This window comes from Gymnodraco acuticeps, unplaced genomic scaffold (genome assembly GCF_902827175.1).
Source record: "Gymnodraco acuticeps unplaced genomic scaffold, fGymAcu1.1, whole genome shotgun sequence".
Classification (NCBI taxonomy): Eukaryota; Metazoa; Chordata; class Actinopteri; order Perciformes; family Bathydraconidae; genus Gymnodraco; species Gymnodraco acuticeps.
Window position 1 is genome coordinate 5,193,117 of NW_022990313.1, and position 25,470 is coordinate 5,218,586.

Sequence of the window (25,470 nt, forward strand, 5' to 3'; positions counted from 1 at the left end):
GTAAACGTAAAGTAATGTTAAAGATTGAGGACACTGTAACTTTACAGATTACAGATTGATCGATTCATCACTGTGAATTTATACCTTAACTAGGAACCTTAGCTGGATCTCTCATGATTCTAAATTATACCTCAATTGATTTCTTATAATCCTAAATTCTAATTATGTTTTTAATAAGTAATTGCCTTAAAGTAAATCTTTGAGATGTAAGCTGATTTAGAATTTGTGTTTGATGAATGAGATTAACTGAGTGATAAATGATAAAAGATCTTATTTTTGAAACATATATTTTGCTGTAATATTTTGTACCCCATGTGTTTATTATTGTGCCTTTTGACAAAAGATGCCAAGCACTGAAGAGAGATGATTTTTATTATGATTGACTGTGTTCAATCATGGTGATTGAAGTGTTTTCAATCTTGTTCTACTTCTTGATGTAATGAATGTATCTGAGCCCACCCAACTCTGAAGACGCTTATTGATTTAAGTATTGACTGAAATATTCTTAGACTAATGTTAATTGGTTATCAATAGATTGATAAAAAGAGTGAATCTGTAAGAGAATATTTTAATCTGATCTTGATTATAGAGTTTCTTATAGATTCTTAGAATCTGTGATATTGCAAACATGCTTTGTATTAAAAGTCAAAAACTCCTCTGAAAGTTGAGGTCACAGGTCAAAAGCTTCTCCCCCTTTCCTGTGGGGGGAAGGGTCCAGGCCTGCCTGCATTTTGCGGGACAAACAGATTATTGTCTCACATCTGCTATTGATTAGGTAAAACGCGGGCTTCTGATAGCCCGCCTCTTCTCATGTTGCTGCGTGCTGTGTCTTCTTTGTGGGAGAGATGATTTGGTGGCTGCACAGGACGTGTGAAACTAAGTGACCTCCCGGCTGTATTGATGTACTGTGTTTAATAAACTCTCAGTGCTTTGGCTAACGACGATCCAGACTCCTTCATTCCACCTCAACATTGCAACATCAGAAGTTTTAACTTCACAAGGGGGAAGCTCACGAGTATGTGTGTGTGTGTGTGTGTGTGTGTATACGCGTGTGTGTTTGTGTATTTTCGCATTTGTGTGTATTGTGTTTGTTTCCCGGGGAAACCCCTCACGAGAAACACCGGCTGTTGTTATGCCTGCTGTGACGTTAAGTTACTCCGTTCTCCGCTTGTAATTATGCCGAAGCTTCAAAGTTGTATTTATCATCTGAATTTGCCGAAACAAGTTTAATATTCTGAAAGCCAAGACTTTGTTTAATTGAAATCAGATGAAAACAAACTGTAACGGACCCTGCAGTGTTATCTATGATTACTATACTCTTTCATAATTTCAGCGGAGGGAGGGGGGCAGCGCTAAGGAAGAGCAGAGTGCGAGTGAGAGCTGTCATCTTCCCTTTACAAGCTTCAAAAATGTATTTACCGTGTGATTTTGGAAATAAAAGTTTCATATTCTGAAAGCCAAGACTTTGTTTATTTAAAATAAAAATAAAACACACGATTTTTTTTTAAATAATTTTTTTTAATTTGTATTGGCTCATGATAGGCCCCCAATCTCCGTAGCCCCCTGGGCTTCAGCCCAGGTCAGCCCGTGCATTAAGGCGGCCCTGGTTACCCCTATGTTTGAATTGTTAAAAAAACAGCTCTAACATAAATATTTTCTCCCAACACAAAAACTGTGTTGCATATGAACTGTTATAGTCAGTGTTTCTCAGCTGTATCCATTCATTATTGTGATTGGAAAGTAGATTTAGGGAAAGATTTGTAATAATGTTTGAAGATAAGACAAATCCTTGATCTGAGAACAAAGTGCCTCAAATATCTTTGAATTACAGCAGTTGAGTAATTGTACTCAGTTTTGTACTTAAATACATGTACTTAATTGTACTTATTAACTTAGCAGCATGTGGATGTGGAACACTGTGAACTGTGTAACCACTCCGCTCCTCTCAGTGCGGTTTGTGTCACTTTCCAATGACCAATTCCCAGTGTCTCCTCATGATATGAGGCTTTAAGGCTTTGTTTCATTCATTTATTTATCTTACCCTAAACGCATCCACTCACAGAAACCAGTGAACATTTTGGGCATTATTTCACACACAATGATCTAATTTGATAATCTTGAGATATTGTCTCTTTTGCCACAAGGGGGCAGGCCAGCCTTGGTAATAAGAAGAGATGATACTAAAGCTCTCTGCTAATATAAAAGCTTTAAGAGAGTCATTAAGGAGCGCTGAAGTACAGAGCAAGGCAGAGGGAGGAACAGAAAGAGAGTGTCAGAGTTTAAACACAGACACTGATGGACAAAGACAGAAGACACAGAGACATGAAGGAGGGAGAGAGGACATCATACAACATGCACACAGGGAGAGAGACATTGAGACAGAGCGATGTCTCTGATGGCCAAACGTACTTGGAGAATCAGGGAGGGCAGATCACACGCACGCACACGCACGCGCACACACACACACACACACACACACACACACACACACACACACACACACACACACACACACACACACACACACACACACACACACACACACACACACAGTGTGTATAGTACTGTACAGTATAGAGACAGTCCACAGTACTATATGAAAACATGCATTACACTGAAAACAGTAATGTATTATTATGTGGTTGACCATTACTACAGGTATATCGTTTTTTTGCTAGGTGTATTATTCTTTATTTTTGAAGTAATAAACAGTATAACGTACATATTCTATCATTTCTAGAGATTGATGGTTAAAATGTTAACTCCTCCTGTAGAGCACCCATAACTGTTGTATTAACATTGGGGGGGGGGGGGGGGGGGGGGGGGGGGGGGGGGGGCATCCAGAAAGCAGCCTTTGCAGACCATGTAAATGCACAGAAACCAACAGAACACTACAGGAAAGCATCTTGCCTGAGGATCATAACACTTTTGATATCTTTCTCTTCAGTATGAGAGTAATCCAGTGACAGCTGTCTTTACTTACATAAGTGCACGGCAAACATCGGCTAATCACATATCATTCACTTTTAATGCAGACTATTTCCCCAGTGTAAATGAATAATGACTGAAACATCGAGTCGCAGCAGCTCCTGTCAGCTCTCTGCTGATGGCCACATGTTAACATGGGTTCCTAAACTGGCCTTTCTCTTCCTAAAAGTAACTGCAGCTGTCATTATTACTGGGGTGATAGGATATAAAGCCATTGTGCACTAGATGAGTTAATCCAGTCTGAACAGAACTTTAGAAAAACCCCAACGGTGATTTGAACAATTGCAGAACTTTGTCATACTCCCTTTCCCGCCAAAACTGGCAACCCAGCGAAGAGGGGGAAGTCAGAGGACAGGTTGTGGACACACCATGTTTCAGAAATCCTGCAGTCCCACAGCACCCGAACGCCACAGGTGAGATCTCAGGCTGAGCTGAACGCAAGCTCAAAGCAACAGGAAACACAGAGAGATTCATGAAGGAGTTCTGTTAATGTGTAAATTGAAGTTTCTCATTAGATAACAATTGTGAATTGATTCAACAGAGAATCTGAAACACAGACATGGAGCTTCTGATGACTGTGGGTCTTTCTCGCGATGAGTCAGAGAATGTGAGTCTGTTACTGTTCACTCCTGTTTCATGATCTGATGTCAGAGCTGGTATTACTTCCACTGGCAGTCACAACCAGCATGACAGGCACAGTGTACTTGAGATGGGCGCCACTATGGTAGGAATCACCTACTCGGTCCAAGACTGCAAAGGATATGGGTGAAACAACATTTGATAAACTCAGTGACCATTTTCAAAACTGAGATATTCAATACAAAAGAAACACATGTGAAAACATCATACAGTACAGTAACTGTATCTCTGCTGAGTATAACGAATCACTTGGTGTTGAATCAGTATTTCAAATCATGTACATTCCAATCCTTCATTTCCCTCCTCTCTCATTTCCCTTTTCTTCCTCCAAGCTTTGTTGACAAGCAGCTCAAAGCAGGAAACCCATTCCCTTACTGACCTCAGAGGGAAATCACTGAAGATGTCAGTGAGAATTGATTGTGTTTTAGCAACCACTCTGTTCAAATGACAGAGTTCAAACTGTGTCACTCACAGTCGAAGTTTGATAAGTCCTGGTGGTCATAGTCACACACAGAGAAACTAGGACACTGACAGCATTACTTCTCATTACCATCTCTTTCATATAATCGGCTGCAAATTTCACAGTACAAAAATGAAAAATAAAGGATTATTGAGCATGTTCAGGTTAATAACAATAAATGTAACATCTTAATGAAATCCACTGAGCAGACTACACTGGTACATAGGTGAAGTTACAGCAACTGCTTGTGTTGGAAAGACAGGTAAGCGTGCACAAACACTGACTCGAGAGAAACTATTTGATTATCATTCAACAGAAACATGGAGCTTTTTTTAGATTAGTCAAAGTTCTTCATCGCCTAAAGGGAAGTCTTTAAAGTGTTGTGCAGCTACCTCTGCGTGGGGTGACATTTTAAACAACAATTCTGCTACAAGGGGGGAAGTTTGAATTTTTTTATAATCGACCCATACATGCTTTAAGTTGGGTATTGTAGGATTCAGTGTTTTTTTAATTGGACCCGCACTATAAGTGATATATCTGTGCACTGACCCTTTGGCCTTGCCCTTCTTCTTTAGCTATGCTTCTGCAATGCATGCATGCAATATCTCCAAAACCACTGGATGGATGGACACGAGATTTGGTACCGATAATCAATATCCATGGTTGATTAGTTCAAACACAGGATACATTGTAATCAGTGACTTTCTTATAGTGCCATCTTCAGTCTTGCTAATGTCAACATGCTAATAATTGTTTGTTTGTAGCCTTTATTTAAGCAGGTGAAATCCCATTGAGATCAATGATCTCTGCAGGGAGACCTGCAGCACATTGGTTACACATAAAAACAACAGAAAACAAAAAGGACATCAATACAACATAATTACAGGGGTATACATTAGCAACCTATTCACAATGACAGATATCCAATAACATGTCATCTATCCGAGCTTTAAAATGATGCAAGGGAACCAAAATGCTCAGTTTCAATTTGTTTTGCATAGTGTTCCAAGCTAGAGGAGCAGCACACATAAAAGCTTTAGTACCTAAAACAGTCCTTTCTCTTGACACATGTAATAAAACACATCCTGGGATCTCAGGCAATAGTTACTCGCCACTCTCTGTGAGCTCAAACAGCATATATAAGCTGGTAGTTTACCCAACATTGCTTTAGATGAACATGTACCCATGACTGAGCCTCCGTACAGTTAGTGAAGGCAGACCTGCCTTGGCATACAGGGTACAGTGATGAGTAAGTGCTTTACAGTTAGTAACAAATCTCAGTGCGCTGTCACTGTGATAGGCGGCATCTAACTTGATCAGGTAATGGACAGGTGCATTCATATAGATCAAATCACCATAGTCCAGCACAGGTCAAAAGGTCACAGAGCCTTTTCCTGGCCTCAAGTGAGAAACAGGACTTGTTCCTGTAGAAAACACCTAGTCTAACCCTCAGCTTTTTAAGCAGGTTATTGATTAAAAGTAAGACAATCCTCAAGCCAGATACCTAATAATGAAACTCAAAGCATTGCAGCTCCTCTATACAGCGATACAGAGATGCTAGCTCTGAGGACTTCATGCATTTAACTGCTTGACTACCTTTTTGAAATGTCTCACTGATTAGCGTTGCAATCCAGAACCAAAGATATTGTCTTTATTATTTCACACATTCTTCTTTCTCCTGAGAATCAGGCACACAATCCAACTTCACCAGGCACGCGCAGAGGAGGCTAGAGGGGCAAGGGCCAAGTGCATGCTGGGGGATTGTTTTGCTAGTTAAATAAACTACTTTTGTGACTTGCTTTGCACATGCCTGAACTCGACCACTGACAGCTGGCTGAATATTGTGTGCTATAAGCACATGCAGCCTCAAGCCGCTAGCCTCAAGCAAACACTTATTTGGTGGATGTAATAAAGAGAGCACAAGGACAGGAGACATAAGAGGGAGATGTTTGACAAAGGTCCCACAGCCCATTCATACTCATGTTCTAATCAATGCCCCGCAGTCTTATAATATTCACTTCCTCCCTCACTTCTCCGCCCTCCACCAGAGCCATTAAGCAGTGGGTAGTGATGAGGAGAAATACCAGCCATCTTTTACTCTCCAATAAATCATTGAGATTTTTTCACTCTCCACATGCCGTAGTAAAACGGAGGCAAACACTTCCTTTTTTACGATTCACACTGTATGTTAGAGGTGATGTGCTTCATGTTCAGATGTTCCATAGCAACATAGATAGATTTACAGCATAATGAAGGTCATAAAAAAAGTAGACATGCTCCTCCAGCAATTTAAATATGAGGAAAGCAGTTTTTGGACAGCAGAGAATTACAGAAGCAATTACATTACTGGATTTAGCATTATAGCTACGGATGTATTGTTTTTTCACATATTTTCTATCCTTATTGGTCTTATATTGCTGTTTAAATAGTTCATGAGAGCAGATGAACACTTCCCCCCATGCAGACTGGATTCCTAGAGCCAGACACAAGGGATAAAGTGGGAATTAAAATGAAGAGGAGGGACAGAATCGTATAGCTCCACTCTTTGTCTAACATCTTATAACTGTATTCATTTGCTTTTCATTTCCATTCATGTGAAACGTGCTTCCTTTAGTGAATGATGAGACATCACTGATTACAGGTATATGTGACCAGGGAGGTTCACAAAAAAGGTATTCGGTTACAATTACTAGTTAATTGTAAAGATCAGTAACCTAATCTGAGTATCAAGATGTAAAAGTTATGTATCAATGCTTACTTTTGATTACCTCAATATCTAATGCAATGACATCAGTATGCCATCACTAAGAGGGCTTTTTACATTAAAGGCCCTCTTATGCTTTTGGGGGGCTTCCCTATCCTGTAGTGTGTCCTATAGGTTTTAATGCATGTAAATGGCTGCAAAGGCTGAAATCCCCGTGTTCCCTCCAGAGGGAGTTTCTCTCACACCGAAACGCCTCTATTGGACTCCTTTGTTTACTTTCTGTGACATAGTGACATCACTATGTAACACTTGTGCTTCTATTGGCTAGCTCACCAACACATTGTACGTGATAGGCTAAGGAGTGGGACATTTCTAAGCTGGTTGACCAATCACAACAGAGCCAGCCAGCTAACCAATCAGAGCAGACTGGGCTCTGGTTTCAGACAGAGGGTGAAAAGAGCTTTTTGAACATTAATACATGGAGACATGTCGAGACACCACATACTGATATGAACCTGGAAATGAACAGAACATGTCCTCTTTATCTGTCCTGCACCCATCTTTTAACTTACTCTTTTGTTGAAATGTCCACTACTGAGGAGACGGGACATTTTCATTAATGTCAATTTAATGTTTTCTGAATGGGGCTTTAGTGTGGTACAACTCAACATGCCCCCCCACAAGCCTTTAATGTTAATACAACAGTTATGGGTGCTTCACAGGAGGAGTTATCCATTTGACAAGTTCATTTATATACGCTGAACATGTCTTTATTATATCTATTAACCAACGCCTAAACATGTCTAGAAATCATTTAATAAGGAGGCTACGTTATATTGTTTATTACTGCAAAATAAAGAATACTACACCTCGCAAAAAGTAATTCTACACCTGTAGTAATGGTCACACTTACCTAAAGGCTTCAAAAGATTCATCTTTATTTTAAAATGTACATTGCAATCCCGCTGGAGTATAGTTCAGAAGTCAAATTGATAGTAACAGGTAGGTTTAGTGACAGTCAGCAACAGATGTTAAATAATAATAAAAGCATTATATCTAAACGCAAGCCTACACTTTGGTGGGTAATATTCAGGAGCGGCTCCACAGATATGCTGCTAGTGCTACGGGGTTAGTCCAATTCTCAATCAAAGTCAACTTTAAAGGTCCCACTAGGTCTACTAGAATAGATTTACATTGTTCAATGTTCCAAACTCACATTGGTTTCTCAAACAGCATCTCTCTATAGTATGTGTGTTCACTCTCTGTCCTAAACGGCTTGTTGGAGCTCCTGCCCCCCCCCCTCCCTGTGAGCCCAGTATGCTCTGATTGGTCAGCTCGCCCACTCTGTTCTGATGAGTCCACCACCGTTACAGCGGAACATCAGTGATTATGATTTACAATGGCGTTTGTTAGCAATCAGTAATGACAAACAGATGAGAATGCTGTGTGGGGTCTGGGTGCCGTGTTGGCGGGACGTTGCGGGGCTCGCCGCTGCGCCCTTTGAAGCTCGAGGTTGAGAAAAGATAAGGCTGAGTGTGTGTGTGTGTGTGTGTGTGTGTGTGTGTGTGTGTGTGTGTGTGTGTGTGTGTGTGTGAGGAGCTCCATGGATTGGTCCATTTGGACCTGGGTATCGTTACGTCACCATACTCAGGAAGCAAACAATGGAAAAAGATAAATGTCCAACGAGGCGTTCTGGGGCAGCAAAGACAGGTCTTTCCTGTGTTAGAGTTGTACTCGCTAGGGTGTACTTTGAGGGTTTGTGACCGTTTACATGCAGAAAAAGCTTCATAAGACACAAGGGGACGGGTAATAACCAGAAAAGCATGACATGGGACCTTTAAAGTCAATCTTACTCAGTTTGTGTTTACAGACAGAGAGATCGAAATGACATCCCGAACAATCCGAATATAAAATTATACAATATACAGATATGTATAAAATATGTATATCCTATATCAGGGGTGCCCAACCTTTTTTGAACCGAGAGCTACTTTTAAAGTTGCCAGTCTGCCGAGATCTACCAGTCCAAATAGAGAGGCGTAGCCATTACTGACAGCCTACTACCAGGTAAATACACACTTCTACTTGTATAAAACTGACCTTTGTACAATGAATACTTCATAAAATACTGCAGATCCTTTATCTTACCTCTTTCTAATCTACACACATACAAGTATTTACTGAAGTTACACAACAGTGTTGTTGATACAGAGTTGGAGTTTATTCACACGTCACAAACTACAGTGGGTAATGTTTTCAAGAAACATTGAACAGTGCTGCCACATATGACACAGGAGAAAAGAAAAGACTCTGAACCCTTTCTTTGCCATTATATAAAAATAGTGTTGCTACAAAAGTATAAATGAGGCTTACTAATAAGACAACTCAGATCTGAAGCTACACAGGAATCTGCTGCCAAAGTGCAATAAAAAAGACAACATTAATAGAATCAAACGCTTTTGTTGCATTTTAGTAGAGTAAAAAAATTAATTCCTTTTAAAATAGGATGCAAGCAACACTAGCTTCTTAACCTGAATTGATAATAGACTATTGTGGTGACACGTTATTGGACATAATTCACCTTGCTTATTGTGTTGCCACACGGACCCTTTAGTGGGGAACACCTGTAGCTTTAGCTGCCATTCCTGCTAGCTCATCAGGCAGAGCAGTGCATGTGTTAACCTCTCTGAAAGTAATGGATAATAAAGATTGGAACTCCATTCTTAATACACCGCCTCCGACTCTCTTTTCATGGCACCACACTATAATCAATTTAAGTTTGCATTCTTATACCATTTTGTACAATAATTATAATGAATAAGTTCAAACAAACTCAAATTTACAGCTGATTAATAACGGTATCCAACTTGAGTTTTTATCATATCAAAAACCTGTTGAAATGCTACTGTTATTTTTATTACGCATCGGCAGCCTCCAGGAATGCTTCTTTCACAACTTCGCCGTCTTTGAAAGACTTCATGTGTTTCTCAAGAACGTGACTGACCCGATAAGATGCTATGGTAGCAGCCTTGCTCTTGTTGTTGGGCCTGGTGAAAATGGACTGCTGTGCATTTAGCTGTCCTTTCAGGTCCCTCCCCTTTTGGAGCGTAGGGCAGAATTAGGAGGGAATTCCGTCTCGTAGCGTTTGTGCACTGTTTTGAAATGCCGCTCCTAAATTACCCTTCTTCGATAAAGCCACGCTCGCATTGCAGATGAGACAGATGGACTTTGAATTGGAATAGATACAAAAATAATCATCCTCCCACTCGGAGTGAAAATTATATATGTTTTGCTTCTGCCATAATTGCGGTCTTGTGTGTGTGCGGACTGTCACTCCTGTTGACACGGACAACGTTAGCGAACTAGTGCACTGCCCACTGCTCACCAGCCACGCCCCGACACATGGGGTCCACGCCGGCCAATCACAAAGCTTTGATGCGTTCAAGTGCATTATTCTGGCACAGGAAGATTATGTTACAGGACATTAACGATAAAACAGAATGTTGTTGTTCTATTTTTAGACACATCTCGCGATCGACTGGGAATCTCCCCGCGATCGACCGGTCGATCGCGATCGACTGGTTGGGCACCCCTGTCCTATATACACAATCAACAGACACATTTACACATATGCACACATTAAGATAAAAAAAATACAATAATCAATATATTGTAGTGCCGTGAAAAGAGAGTCGGAGGCGGTGTATTAAGAATGGAGTTCCAATCTTTATTATCCATTACTTTCAGAGAGGTTAACACATGCACTGCTCTGCCTGATGAGCTAGCAGGAATGGCAGCTAAAGCTACAGGTGTTCCCCACTAAAGGGTCCGTGTGGCAACACAATAAGCAAGGTGAATTATGTCCAATAACGTGTCACCACACAAGCCCCCCCAGAATTCACACATAAACAAAATCAGCATGGCGGGGAGGAACGACACGCCGACCCCCACGACTCCTGAGCATGGGAGTCGGAAAAGTGACTCCCGCCTGTGCGGCCCCCGGAAGGGGAGGGACCGGAACAACAGGTCTTAAATCCGTGACAGGGGACGAGGCCGGGGGGCGGCCCCGTCGCGGAGGTCGAGCCAGCACCACAGGCTGGTCCAAGTCCAGGTGAGCAGCCTTCACCCGGTCCACCGAGACGTGCTCGGCCTTGCCACCCAGGTCGACCACCAGGTGCTTGTCCCCGTGCTCCAAGACCCGGAAAGGCCCATCATAAGGGGGCTGCAGGGGGCCTCTGTGCGCATCGTGCCGGATGAACACGTGCTCCGCCGAGCGGAGCTCTGCGGGAACCTGGGACACCTGAGTACCGTGCTGAGTAGTAGGGATCGGAACAAAGGCCTCAGCGGCGTCACGCAGGAAAACCCGCTGGGCCGACGCCGACCAGGGAGCCGATGCATTTGGGAGGAAATCCCCCGGAACTCTCAGCGGCTGACCGTAGACCATCTCCGCTGTAGAACACTGCAGATCTTCCTTAGGTGCGGTCCTCAGGCCCAGCATCACCCAGGGCAGCTTGTCGACCCAGTTACCGTCCGAAAGGCCGGCCTAGAGGGCCGCCTTCATGGAGCGATGAAAGCGCTCGCAGAGACCGTTAGCCTGAGGGTGGTAAGCGGTAGTCCTGTGCAGCTTAACCCCCAAACCGCCTGCCACAGCGTTCCAGAGCTCGGACGTGAACTGAGAGCCCCTGTCTGAGGAAATGTCTGACGGGGTGCCAAAACGACACACCCACGTTGCAATGAAGGCCCGGGCAACGTCTGCGGCTGATGTCGAAACGAGCGGAACCGCCTCCGGCCAACGGGTCGTCCTGTCCACCATGGTGAGGAGGTAGGAAAACCCCTGAGAGGAAGGCAACGGACCAACCAGGTCAATGTTGACGTGATCAAACCTCCTCTCAGGCACCAGGAAACGCTCCAACGGGGCCTTCGTGTGGCGGTGCACCTTAGCGCGTTGACAAGCCACGCACTCCCTGGCCCAAGTCCTCACGTCCCTTTTCAGTCCTTGCCAAACGAACTTCGCCGCTACCAAACGGACCGAAGGTTTAACGCCGGGGTGTGACAGGCCGTGCACCTTCTCGAACACAGGACGCCTCCAGCTGGCAGGGACGACAGGCCGCGCCAGGCCCGTAGAGACGTCACACAGGAGAGTAATGCCCGCGTCGCCGAACACCACGTCCTCCAAGCGCAGCCCCGCGCTCTCCACCTTCAGGGCCTGGACGCCGGGATCTGTGACCTGGTCTGCCGCCATGCGAGTATAGTCCAGGCCCAACTGCACGGCACCGATGACGACCCTGGAGAGGCAATCAGCAACCAGGTTCGACTTGCCAGCCACGTGCTTAATGTCCGTAGTGAACTCCGATATGTAGGACAGCTGCCGCTGCTGACGTGCCGACCAAGGCTCCGCCACTTTTGACATGGCAAAGGTGAGCGGCTTGTGGTCGACAAACGCCGTAAATTCACGGCCTTCCAGCATGAAACGGAAGTGCCGCACGGCCAAATAAAGTCCGAGGAGCTCCCGGTCAAAGGCGCTGTATTTGCGTTCTCTAGGCGTCAGCTGGCGGCTGAAAAAGGCGAGCGGCTGCCAAGCGCCCTCCACCCACTGCTCGTGCACTGCGCCGACCGCGTAGTCTGACGCGTCCGTGGTGATGGAGATGGGAGCCGTAGATGATGGGTGTGCCAGCAAAGCCGCCTGAGCCAACGCGGTCTTGACCTCAGCAAAAGCGCCGTCCGCCTCTGCTGTCCAGTCGATCTCCTGGACGGGGGTCTTGCCTTTCAACGCTTCATACAGCGGCCGCATGATGTGTGCGGCCCGGGCGATGAAACGGTGGTAGAAAGTCACCATCCCCAGAAACTCACGGAGCGACCGGGCTGTGAGCGGGCGAGGAAACGCCGCAACAGCCTCCACCTTCGCTGGCAGAGGTGTCGCACCGCCCTTGGTGACGCGGTGCCCCAGGAAATCGATGTCCGACACCCCGAACTGGCACTTTGCAGGATTGATGATTAATCCGTGTTCGTTGAGCCGTGTGAAAAGGGCTCGGAGGTGGGACAGGTGCTCCTGCACTGAAGCGCTGGCGACGAGTATGTCGTCGAGGTAAACAAACACAAACGGCAGGTCCCGCAGCACCGAATCCATCAGGCGCTGGAACGTCTGAGCGGCATTCTTGAGTCCAAAAGGCATCCGCAGGAACTCAAAAAGTCCAAAAGGCGTTATCACTGCTGTCTTGGGAATGTCCAGGGGGTGCATGGGCACCTGATGGTATCCACGCACCAGGTCCACCTTGGAAAACACCCCCGTACCGGCCAGATGCGCCGAAAAGTCCTGAATGTGCGGCACCGGATAGCGGTCAGGCGTAGTGGCGTCGTTGAGTCGGCGGTAATCCCCGCACGGGCGGAACCCGCCGTTCGATTTGGGAACGACGTGCAGGGGGGAAGCCCAAGGACTGTCGGAGCGGCGGACAATGCCCAGGCGCTCCATGGTTGCGAACTCCGCCCTCGCTACAGCCAGCTTAGAAGGGTTCAACCGCCGGGCCCTGGCGTAGACAGGAGGCCCTCCGGTAGTGACGTGGTGTTCCACGCCATGCTTAGTGGTAAGCGCAGAGAAGGTGGGTAGCGACAGGTCTGGAAACTCGGCCAACAGTCTGAGAAACGTGTCTGCACCTGACAGCGAGCCTGACAGCCCGTCGTACGCTGCGCTGCCAAGTGTGCACACGAGGGAAGAAAACGTTAAGGCATCAACCAAACGCCTATTCTTAACGTCCACTAAGAGTCCATGAGCACACAAAAAATCCGCTCCGAGGAGGGGAAAAGAAATGTCCGCTGTCACAAAATCCCAGCTGAAACGCTGTCCTCCGATGCACAAACACATAGGCCTCACGCCGTACGTGCGAATGGGACTGCCGTTAGCCGTCGTCAATCGCGGTCCGTGCCCCCCACGGGCGACGTCTTCACTCGACGCTGGAACTACGCTCCGTTGAGCGCCCGTGTCACACAGAAACAGGCTCCCCGAAACGCTGTCGCTGACGAAGAGGAGCCTGCACGTGCCGCCGACGCTCAGAGCCACTACTGAGCGCCGGCCCCTCCGTTTCCCGGGGGTTTGTAGCTGCACGGAGCGATGCATCTCTTCGCCCTTGTCCCGAAACGTGCGTGGTAAACGCACTCTCCGGCGTCTCCACGCCGGCTAGCCACAGCCGTGTCCGGCCTCCGCCACGCTTTCTTGACTGCCGGTGGGCCGCTGAGCGTCGCGGCTAACGTCTCTGCCCCGGGCTGTTGCGTAGCCAGGAAAAAACGATCCGCTTCCTCAGCCAAAGCACGGGGCTCCGTGACAGGCGTGTTGGCCAGCGCCGTCTGTACCCGGGGAGGCAAGTGACGCAGGAAAATCTCCGTGAATAAAATACGGGGATCTTCCCCCCCTAGCAGATTTAGCATTTTCTCCATTAGCTGGGATGGCTTGCTGTCTCCTAGGCCTTGAATGTCAAGTATCTGGCGGGCCCTCTCCTTAGCAGATAAGCTAAATGTCTTAAGGAGAAGGGCCTTAATCGCCTCATATTTGCCATGATGTGGGGGGGCTGCGATGAATCCCACCAACCTGGACGACGTGGAGCTCCCCAGCGCTGCTACCACATGGTAGTATTTTAGGTCCCCGTCACGGACCTGTCGGCAGGCGAAATGTGCCTCCACGTGTGCGAACCATGCCTCCGCGGTGTGCTCCCAGAATTCCGGCAGCTTTATGAAAACATCGCGCTCAGCCATGTTCGTTAATTTTCCGGAAACTTTCTCGGAAAAGTCAGGGTCACCAGTGTAGTGCCGTGAAAAGAGAGTCGGAGGCGGTGTATTAAGAATGGAGTTCCAATCTTTATTATCCATTACTTTCAGAGAGGTTAACACATGCACTGCTCTGCCTGATGAGCTAGCAGGAATGGCAGCTAAAGCTACAGGTGTTCCCCACTAAAGGGTCCGTGTGGCAACACAATAAGCAAGGTGAATTATGTCCAATAACGTGTCACCACACAATACAAAATAACAGTCACTTCAATATCAATATCTTTGGTGCAAGATTGTCCATAGAATGTGCATTTATTGCAGATTGTCCATAGCAGCGTAAAAAAAAAGGTCTTGTGCTGGATTTGAGTGTCTGAGTGTGTGTGGGGAGTTATAGTCCAGTGGGGGCAGGGGAGAGAGGGGAGGGAGGGGAGAGAGGGGAGGGAGGGGAGGGAGGGGAGGGAGGGGAGGGAGGGGAGAGAGTTCAGACTCCTGACAGTGAGAGTCATCTGAATTTAGGGTCTCCTGATAATAATATGTCTACTAAGCCACATGTTGGGTCAAATTGACCCATGACGTATTTGTGGACAAAAAGCAACAGAAATAAAGAATGACACAATACGTTACAAATATTGTTTAAATCTCAATTCTCACCCTAAAAGACAACATATATCATCAATGTTTGCAAATACTCTCTGCTTAATCACGTGATGATAAAACATGCCAATCTCTTGTTGTGCTGGTTGTTATTTATTTAAATAAATCCAGTATTCAAAAGACTTGGGTTGCATGTTTACTCTTAAATAGGAACATTTTAATTGAAAATGTTCTTCATTTATGTTTATAATGTTGATATTCAAAATATATAAAGGACATGAATGTGTAGGGGCATTTTAGCATGTGTACTACAAAGCCATGGAGTTTCAGATTTAAAAGAATATCTGTGAATAATTTCTTTAGTTAAAAAAAAGAACGGGTCAATATGACCCAAGGCACTTTTGAGATAGTGATCAACCCTCGTATAGAACCATGAAATATATCAACTATATTGAAAATCCTCTGACCATGACATGAAACTGTTGATTACCTTAAGTAATGTGTTTCTCTACCCAGGAGAACGTATCTTTAGGATACACTGAGCCTCATGGGACCTGGAGGTGTCCCCAGGAAGCTCCTTGATGATGAGATGTTGACCTCATGCAGATGGCTTTGTTGCCACCATTTTAATGAACCTCTGACCTTCACCCTTCTCTTTCTCTCCCACTCTCTTTCTCCCCCTCTCTCAGGACAGTATGATGTCATGTCTCAGTGCCTCCCCCGTCCCATGGGATTATAACCAATCAGCCAAAGTGCTGTCCCCCCCCTAAACCTCTTAACTCTCGAACCCCCCTCCGGCTCCTGACCTGTCACCCTGCCATTATCTGCCCAGTGACACCTACCACTGTCACCCTCAGTGTGTGTGTGTGTATCACTCTGTGTTTGAGAACGTGAGAATAAGTGTGTCAGTGAGCGACAATCTTTTAGTCATAGTCAGAGGTCGTAGGTCGCATGCATATAATCAGCAATAACCATTAACTGGTGCTGGAGGAAAGCTCCTATAGTATCCACATGGAAAGGATTCATCCTCTGGGTACATTTCACAGAAATCTCGCCGTTATGTGTTGTAACACTTAAAAAGGAGGGGGATGACCAGAGATAGTGTGACTCATTCTCCGGGCCACCTAAATACTAACAGATCATGGAGATGGAGCAGGAGCTGTTCGTCTGCATGAACACATCCAAAAGTACTCCACCATTAGGCGCTTTCACACCGGAGTACTTTTACCCGTACTTTTCCCGTTTAGTTCCGTTAGTGCCTGGAATGTTGCGTTCACACCAAAAAGAGAACTTAGTTCAGAGAACTTTTACCCCCATGCTTAGTGCCTGCTAGAGAGGTGGGACTATCCTGGGGAGAAAAAAGTACCAATTTCTGATTGGCTGGGCGAATTGCAAACCACGCCCCGTAAAACTCTGAAAAGTTTTTTGAAGCCGCCATTGTATTTGCTGGGTTTAGCATTAGCATTAGCCCCGCGCACCAACGGAGAGAGAATAACTTATGGCAACACAAACAAAAACATGGGAGCGGTGGAGAGGTGTCGGCGTTCCCAGCAGCTTATACTGAAGCCAGTCCCCAACTCCGGGGACTTCCGGAAGTTGTTTGCGGCCTGCCAGTAAACCCAAAGCAGAAGAAGAAGAAGTGACATCAGCGGCTTCATTTGTGTAATCTTCCCTCAGGGAACTTATTCCGGTGTGAACGCAATCCGCTCTTAGTTCCATGGGGTTACTAAGTGCTGGGTACTTAGTGCTGGGAACTAAGTGCTGGGAACTAACTACGGCAAAGTACTTGGTGTGAAAGTGGCTACTGAGAAGGAAGCCTTTTCCTTTAGGGAAAAACACTCAAATATGGGGATTTCTATGAGAGTAGAAGCACTCACAAGTAAGCCAACACAATCTTTCACTTCTTCGGGACCGTGAATATCATAACCTATTTTCCTAGCAAACTGGCCAGTGCTTGTAGAGATATGTAGCTCTGCTAAAGTGTTGAGTGTCACCAAACAGCTATCAGTGGGCACAGAGCATGTTTCATGGTTAGCATGCAGCCCGCTATCTCAGCTCTCAAGGATGGGATTACAGAAAGTCCTTTGTCTAGTGTGAGCCTATAATAAGGAAGTCATCATTTCTCTGAGAGTATGTATTTGTGAGTGTGCGTGTGTGTGAGTGTGTGTGAGTGTGTGTGTGTGTTTGTGTGTGTGTGTGAGTGTGTGTGTGTTTGTGTGTGCGTGTGTTTGTGTGTGTGTGTGTGTGTGTGTGTGTGTGTGTGTGTGTGTTTGAATGAGTGAGTGGACAGTGACACAGTGGTGTGAACTTCCCAACCACAGACCATGGCAGCATCAGAGGTGGCAGCAGGACGACACAAGCCTCACAGGCCCCCCCCCCCCCCCCCCCCATCTCACTCTGATCAGTTTTCTATTCGTCATTCCCCACTGACATGAGAGGGACACTCCATTCTATGTTTTCCACTCAGGATTAACCTCATTCTTATTCTTCTATACTACCTTCACTAAACATGTTGGCTCTCTTTCCAGTGATTCTTGGCAAATTCCATTTTCTTCAAAGTCAGAATTGAACAATATGGTACATGCTGTCTGACACAATAAGGTTTGTGATGGCTTCAGTGTTGGGGAGACAACACCAATGTTGATTGCTACTTTTACTTTAATGATCTGAGTACTTGCACCGGTGTTTAACAATCTAAATTCTGAGGATTACATGTGACTACATGACGTAAATCGCCTATGTAATGGTTTGAAGAAGCCACTGTCACTGTTGAGAGCAGAGAGAGGTTGACCCAAATGCAGGACAAAGGTTTTGAACTACACAAATACCTTTTAATTCCAGAAAAACAGACAAAGCAGGGCAGGTCAAAAACTAAAGTAAGAAAATCTCCGGCACATAAAACAGAACACCAGGACTTAAATACATTCAAAGTCAACTTTATGGTCAATCTCCTGTTTGTATGATACTGGCAGGGAGATTAGACTCCAATGGATCTACTGGAACTCCATGCCAGTGCAGGTGAGAACACACACACACACACACACACACACACACACACACACACACACACACACACACACACACACACACACACACACACACACACACAAGTGTAGGTCTGTCACAGCTCTGTCTGTCGTTAGCAGAAACACAGAGGTACCAACAACATTGCCCTGCCTCTGTCTCAGTCAGCTGTCCCAGTCAGGATGCCAGTGAGCCATCATGATGCAGACGGCTGTCGAGATATTGATTGCTATGACATGTCTGCAGTAAAAAGTAGAGAAATAAAAGTCCTATTGAACAACCAAAGAGGATAAAAGCTGTGTGATTATTGATCCTGAGGCAATATGACCACCGGAGTCTTACAATACATTTACAAGAAAGTCATTGTTATTGTTTAAACACTATTTTATTTTTTCCACCTTTAATATTATTTTCAACATAGCACACTTTCTACAAACACATCATTTATCTTTTGATATAACAAGAATTGGAAAGGTGTCACTTCAGGCTCTCTGTACTGTATGTTGATGGGCACTCATTACGATTCCAAACAATCAGGCGGCTATCAGAGAAATGAATCAACTAGCTTTCACATCACAATAATCTGATGACATTAGATATAGACATTATATAGATTCAACTTATTGTCATTACAGAGTACAGGTACCATGTAACGAAATTGTTTCTCTGCATTTGACCCATCCTAGTGTTAGGAGCAGTGTGCTGTCATTATGTACGGCGCCCGGGGACCAGTGTAGGGAACGGTGCCTTGCTCAGGGACACCTCGGTAGCACTTGAACTGGTGACCTTCCAGTTGCCAAGCCAAGTCCCTATGGACTTCGCCACCACCGCCCTCCAAATACCAGTACAAGAGCATTTCCTTTAGCATTGATTACTTTTGAATTGTACTTACACAGTTTTACTTTTAATTATCATTTTGTGCAGGGCTTTTACTTGTAATTGATTATTTTCCACTGTTGTATTAATAAGGATGTCTCTTGGGCCTTTTAGCTTTCCCTCTGGAAAATAGACGAATAGTCATCATTTTACATTTAGTGAGCTGCGCGCTCACAGAGGGGTTTGCAGCAACAGTTACGGTGTTTCATCTTTTTTTATTCAATCTACATTGCTAAAGAAAACAAGCAGCACATATTCTATACACACATCAACTGTCACTGACTGAGGAGATCTGCTTTTAATTTGTTTCTAAACATGGATGCAGAGAGGTTTCGCTTGAACATTCAGCACTGAATATAACAGTTAAGCTTCAACGTTTAAAATCCTAACAACTACCCATCTCTGTTATTCAGAGACAGAAATAAAAACAATAGGATTGAAGTGTCAGTCTGTCTCCCCCTGAGTCTCAGCAGCATATTGCACATGTATTATTGATGATGCTCTTGTGTTAACGGCGGGGAAAGTAGATTTGCGTTCCTGCTTGTCTCAATCATCACTTAGCTCCAACTTATTCTGCTCTGATGGTCTGCTTACTCCCACATATTAGGGAAACTGCTGCTGCTCCCCTATTCCCAAAGCTTTGACTTGTGAAGATGTGCTTTGCTGAGATTCAAATGAGAAGGCTTCAAGTATACGGGTGTCGTTTATTGTCATTTTGCAACACAGGGTTTCTCAAGGAACTGCAGTCGTGTTTTTAAGCCATTATACACAGGAAACAATAACAATGGTGAAGGATCTGGGCAGGTATTATGGCTGACGGAAAAAAATCGGAATAATATTGTTCGTCAACTTTTTTTCCCATCAACCTGACATCAATCAGGAGCATGCTGGGAATGGGAACAGCCGTACAAGTTGCAGGGGTAGCCTAGCTCCCCTCTTGGCTCTCCTCCACTCACTGCTGGCTGGTCAGAAGCTTATTATACATCCATGGTCAGAAGATGCCATGGGCGGCCATCGTCTTAAGTCCACAGCATTTGATCTTATCACCAGACATCCTTCTTTGATTAGCTGAGCTCCAGTAAAAGAAGACGAAAAGAGAAGTCACAACAGTTCAAATGTAGCAACGTTTTTGGAGCAACATGTACATCGTCGGCATGATGCAAGACAGCAAACTATTGTCATTTATCATTTAGCACGGGAAAACAACTATAGAGCATGTCAATATTGACGACGGTCAATGACTTGCAGTTGAACGACTCTGCACTGAAGTGTCCGTTGTGTTCATCTGGAGATAGAGGTGCTACCCAGCTCGACGTAACAAAATGCTTCAAAATGGTCAAGAAGCGCTGCGCTCAAAATAAAACAAATATGTGTATCACAACCTTGAATTCGATTGCCGCTGACCTTACAATGCACAGCCAATCAGATAACAGATGTGTGTTGTGGCGCAGGGAAGTTAACGATATAACCAGACAAATAACCAGCTGTTTTCTCCGCAAAGTGCCCAACCCTGTGGTGAGCAAAGAGCAAGTTGTGCATCATGGAAGATTTACCAACCAATAGCCGTTTCTTTGTTTCTAATATCAATTACAAAACCAAAATGAAATCATCATGGCAAAACTGTAAATGTTTTACAATCATGACAATAAAGCTGCATTAAATTTAGATATGACAAATGTGTGTGTGTGTGTGCGTGTGTCCAACATTGATGAGAACCTCAGTCATGACTCACTCTGGGTTTTATGGCTCATACACTTTTGAACAAGCTGTCTTGTCTCTCTGTAACACTCCATCTTTTTCTCTGCTTTCTATTCATTTGTAGCTCGATCCTCCTTATTAAATCTCTCTCTCTCTCTCTCTGGCTCTCTCTCTCTCTCTCTCTCTCTCTCTCTCTCTCTCTCTATCTCTCTCTCCCCCTCTCTCTCTGGCTCTCTCTCTCTCTCCCCCCACCTTTTCTCTCTAAGTCAATCTCTGGTCCCTGCTGGCGGTGAGTTCTAATGAGAAAACACAGGGGACCAACAGAATAATTAGGTTAACGTAGATTTGCATGTCCCCCTTCTACTCTCTCTACAGGGCACACACACACACACACACACACACACACACACACACACACACACACACACACACACACACACACACACACACACACACACACACACACACACACACACACACACACACACACACACACACACACACACACACACACACACACACACACACACACACACACACACACACTCCCTCTCTATGGGGACCAACAGATAGCACCCATTACTGTCAGGCTCATCTGCCTCTAATTGGCTGTGATCGGAGCCCGTGGCCCCTGAAGGGAGGGGCCTCAGATTCAATTTAACCGTGTGATTGGTTCCTTTAAATATTTAATGTCCAGGACTAAAAACAGCCAAGGCAACACTTCCTGGAATCTAACTCACTATGACCAATGTTGACACAGTGTGTGTAGTCTATTTGTGTCCGTGCCTGGACAGTGTATTTTTGTCAGTCTGGATCTCTGTGTGTGTGTGTGTGTGTGTGTGTGTGTGTGTGTGTGTGTATTTCAGCAGCTTTCCTTTGATTTCAGTGTGTGTATAGATGAACATACACCAACTGTGTGTTTGTTTTTAAGTGTGTGTGCTGATTTAATCTGTGTTCTGAAATACAGTATACAAATCTTTCTCTTATGTGTGTGTGTGTGTGTGTGTTCGATTCAATGTTATGAGGGTGGGTGTATGCATTCACAGTGTGTGTATATACGTATATGCGTTTGTGTGCTTTGTCTCGTTGTTTGTTTGTGCCGTGTTTGTGTGTGTGTGTGTTTGTGTGTGTGTGTTTGTATGTGTGTCCCAGTTAATCCGGCAGGCTCAGGGGAGAGTGACTGGAGCCATCAGAGGCTTTTCTCCTCATCCAGCCAATCCCACAACACACACACACACACACACACACACACACACACACACACACACACACACACACACACACACACACACACACACACACACACACACACACACACACACACACACACACACACACACACACACACACACACACACACACACACACACACACACACACACACACACACACACACACACACACACACACACACACACACACACACGCAGTGTGGAAGGGATATTAGGCAAATACAATACTCCGAGAGATAAAGATAATTACTGAGTGAGAAAAAAAAACTTGATAAATGAATGATCTTATTTTGAAATGTGGGCTACCTTCACCTGATTGAGTTTAACAATGTAACCGATGAGAAAAAACACACAGCAGAGGCAAAGTGAGTGGGAGGGGGGAGACAGGGAGAGAAAGAGTAAGAGGGAGTGGAATGTAAAGAAGAAAGGAAGGATGAAAGAGGAAAAGGTGGATACATTCCAGACACTGTATAGAGCACAGAGAGAGGAGGTGACAGGAAGTGGAAATATAAACACATGAATGAGAACCAGGAGAGGCGTTGAGGGGCTGAAATACCTTATGGTTATTGTATGTCTTGATCTTAACACCATATAACAAAAGCATGATATTTGTCTTTCTCCTCGGTTTCGTCGCTTCTCTTCTCTTCTCTTGTTTTTCTCATCTTCTCTAAAAACAGAGACCTGTTTACATGACGTGTCATAACTGCTGAGATGTTGTTGACACTCTCTTTTGTGTTTATTATAACTTAATATAACAGCTGGGCACCCGCCTGGCTCTTTCAGTTGTGTGATTTATTTACATTTTACAGTGACATTGACGTCACTTCTTCTTCTTTGGCACGTTAGAGCCCTCTACTACTATTGCAATACTGCCCCGAGTGGCTGTTATTGTTAAATAATGTTTGTGTTCGCTCGGATGAATTTCTTTGAGCTATGACTTCTTTATCCTTGTGAAGCTGACAATTGAGCGGCCCAACCAAGCAAGGAGGCAGAGGCAGAACGTCCAAAAATATAACCCGGTGTGGGCATTTATTAAACTTGAGCACAGGACACAGCCTCAATCTTGCTGTTCCTGTGCACACAGTCACCAGCCACCACCCTACCAGCCTCCAAACAGACAGGGCAACAGACCCTAAATACACACACTAATCAGCAATTCGACACAGGTGGGGGGGGGAGGAGACAACACAGGGCACCAGGTGCACACAATCAACAGCCACAAACATGGGGGAAGGGGAACACTTTTAACATGAAACCAGGAAACAGAGACAGACAAACTAGTTACATAGATTACATATATTCCTGTGCAATGTTTTTAGTGCTATATTACCCGTAACGGAGGCCGCGATCTATGGGCCCAGAGATCACCTCCGTTACATTTCCTTACCCCTCTCCCCAGGAAATACAATGTCTTAGGAATCTTGGCTTCCTCAGGGGGGGCTGTGACGTTGAAAAGAAGCTTCCCTTTCTTCCTCTCCATGCGCTCCTGCTGGTTCGGCGGTCTGACGTGCTCTCTCTCCTGATGGACCTTCTCGGCTATCTTTGCCATCCGCATTTTGCGCTTCAGTTTTTCCCGCTTCTTCCTGCGTCGGAGGTGCCGGTAAACGTGGAACTCCCCGCTGCCTGCACTGGCGCTGGAACCCATCACCTCCCGGACAAACTCCGGAGTTTTGGCAATTATCAAAAGCTGCGACTCCTTTCCTCCAGGTTTCCTTGGCTTGTTATTCTTCCGAGTGTGCACCGCCATCTTTCTAACCGTTCTCAATGCTTCTGCCTTCCTCTCTTCTTCCCTCTGTAACCAGAGCTGCTCCTCTTTCTGCTCTTGCACCAATCTCTGGTTCTCCGCCAGGATCTCTGATGCCTCAGCGGCAGAGCCAGCGCCCGTCGAGCCTCCAGCCAATCTGCCGTCCTGCCTCCGGAGACTCCATTCCTCTTCCCGTGCGAACTGCTGCTCACCGGCTGCCTGAAGATGCAGGAGTGACCTCATCATCTCCCGCAGTTCCTCCATCACTCTCACCTCCTCACTTGGTCAATCCCACTTCTGACACCAATTGTGAAGCTGACAATTGAGCGGCCCAGACCAAGCAAGGAGGCAGAGGCAGCACGTCCAAAATACAACCCGGTGTGGGCATTTATTACATCATAAACATGACACAGCATCAATCTGCTGCCCACGTGAACACAGTCACCAGCCACCACCAGGATCTCACACACACTCCCTCAAACAGAAAAACCCCAGAGCCTAAATGCACAACCCAATCAACCCAACAGGACACAGGTGAGGGGGGAGGAGACAACACAGGGCACCAGGTGCACACACTCAACGGCAACAGACATGGGGAAAGGGGAACACATTTCAAAATAAAATACAATAAACACTACATCAATAAATAGTATAAATTGTCCGAAGCCGTCAGTTCAGTGACGAAGTTACCTTAGTCACATTTCCTTACTCTCCCCAGGAAGCACAGTGTCTTAACTTCGGGACAACCAGTCAGCCACCCGGTTTGACTTCCCTGGCCAGTACTTAACCGCAAAGTTGTACGGCTGCAAGGCACCGGACCACCGCGCGCTGCGCATGGTTGCATCTCTCTCTGGCCTTGGCCATTTTGCTTTCCTCCATGGGTCTCCACTCCGCCCGGTGTTTCCTGGACTCCTCTATGTGCTGCGGAGTGGCTCTGACCTTCTCCAGCCTCAGCTGCCTCTGCACCGGATCCTCATCGTACCCCTTCCTGACCAGCTCCTCAACCGGGAGCTTCTCTGTCTCCGCTGTATTAGCTGCTTCAGCGTCTGAATTCGTTATCTTGGTGATGTATTTCCCCACGGACACAACCTGCGGCCCCTTGGGCAGCGTGGTTTCCTCAGAGGGTGCCGTGATGTCGAAAGGAAGCTTCTCTTTCTTCCTCTTTGGGATCCAATCCTTTTTCTTCTTCTTTGGGCTCATACTTGTGTTGCAGTTCCCCTACTCTGATCTGCAGTTTGATCTTGTCACTCTGAGTCTGTTTGAGCAGCCGTTCAGTTGAGTAGAGCTTCCTCTCCAGCTCCAAAACTCTCTGACGCTCTGACAGAGATTTCCTCCTGAGGTCCTGTATATCTCCGTTCTTCACAGAGAGCATGGACTGCAACCTCTCCAGCTGAGCGGGGTCCGCCCGTAGCCGCTGCATCAGAGTGGCTATCTGCTTCTTCATGCTGAGGAGCTCCCTCTCGTGCTCCTCCTTCTCCTCCACGCTGCGCTGCAGGTGACGCTGTAGGCTCCTGTTGACCTTCTCCAGCTTCTCAGCGGCCGCTCGCTCAAGTTCCCTCTTCATCTGGCGGTTATTCTCCTCCAGGGTTTTGATCAGCTCCTTCTTTCTGGCCTTCTGGGCCGTGAGCTCTGCCTGTCTCTGTCTCTCCAGCTCCTCCAGCAGCTGACGCTCCATGATCTGCTCTGCCTCCTCCTTCTGTTGGTTTCTACGGTCCTGCTCCCGGAGCTCCATACGGTACTCTTGAATCTGTTGCAT

At 45.8% G+C, this 25,470-nt stretch overlaps 1 protein-coding gene across 1 annotated transcript; it reads right to left on the reverse strand.

The window, feature by feature from the left end:
- Positions 1-670: 670 nt before the first annotated feature.
- LOC117550465 (trichohyalin-like) lies at positions 671-25,470 on the reverse strand. Its single transcript, XM_034222900.1, has 4 exons — positions 24,937-25,470; positions 24,570-24,875; positions 23,358-23,933; positions 671-724 (listed from the first exon to the last, which is right to left on the reverse strand). The coding sequence occupies exons 1-4, from the start codon at positions 25,468-25,470 to the stop codon at positions 671-673; spliced, it is 1,470 nt and encodes a 489-aa protein (XP_034078791.1).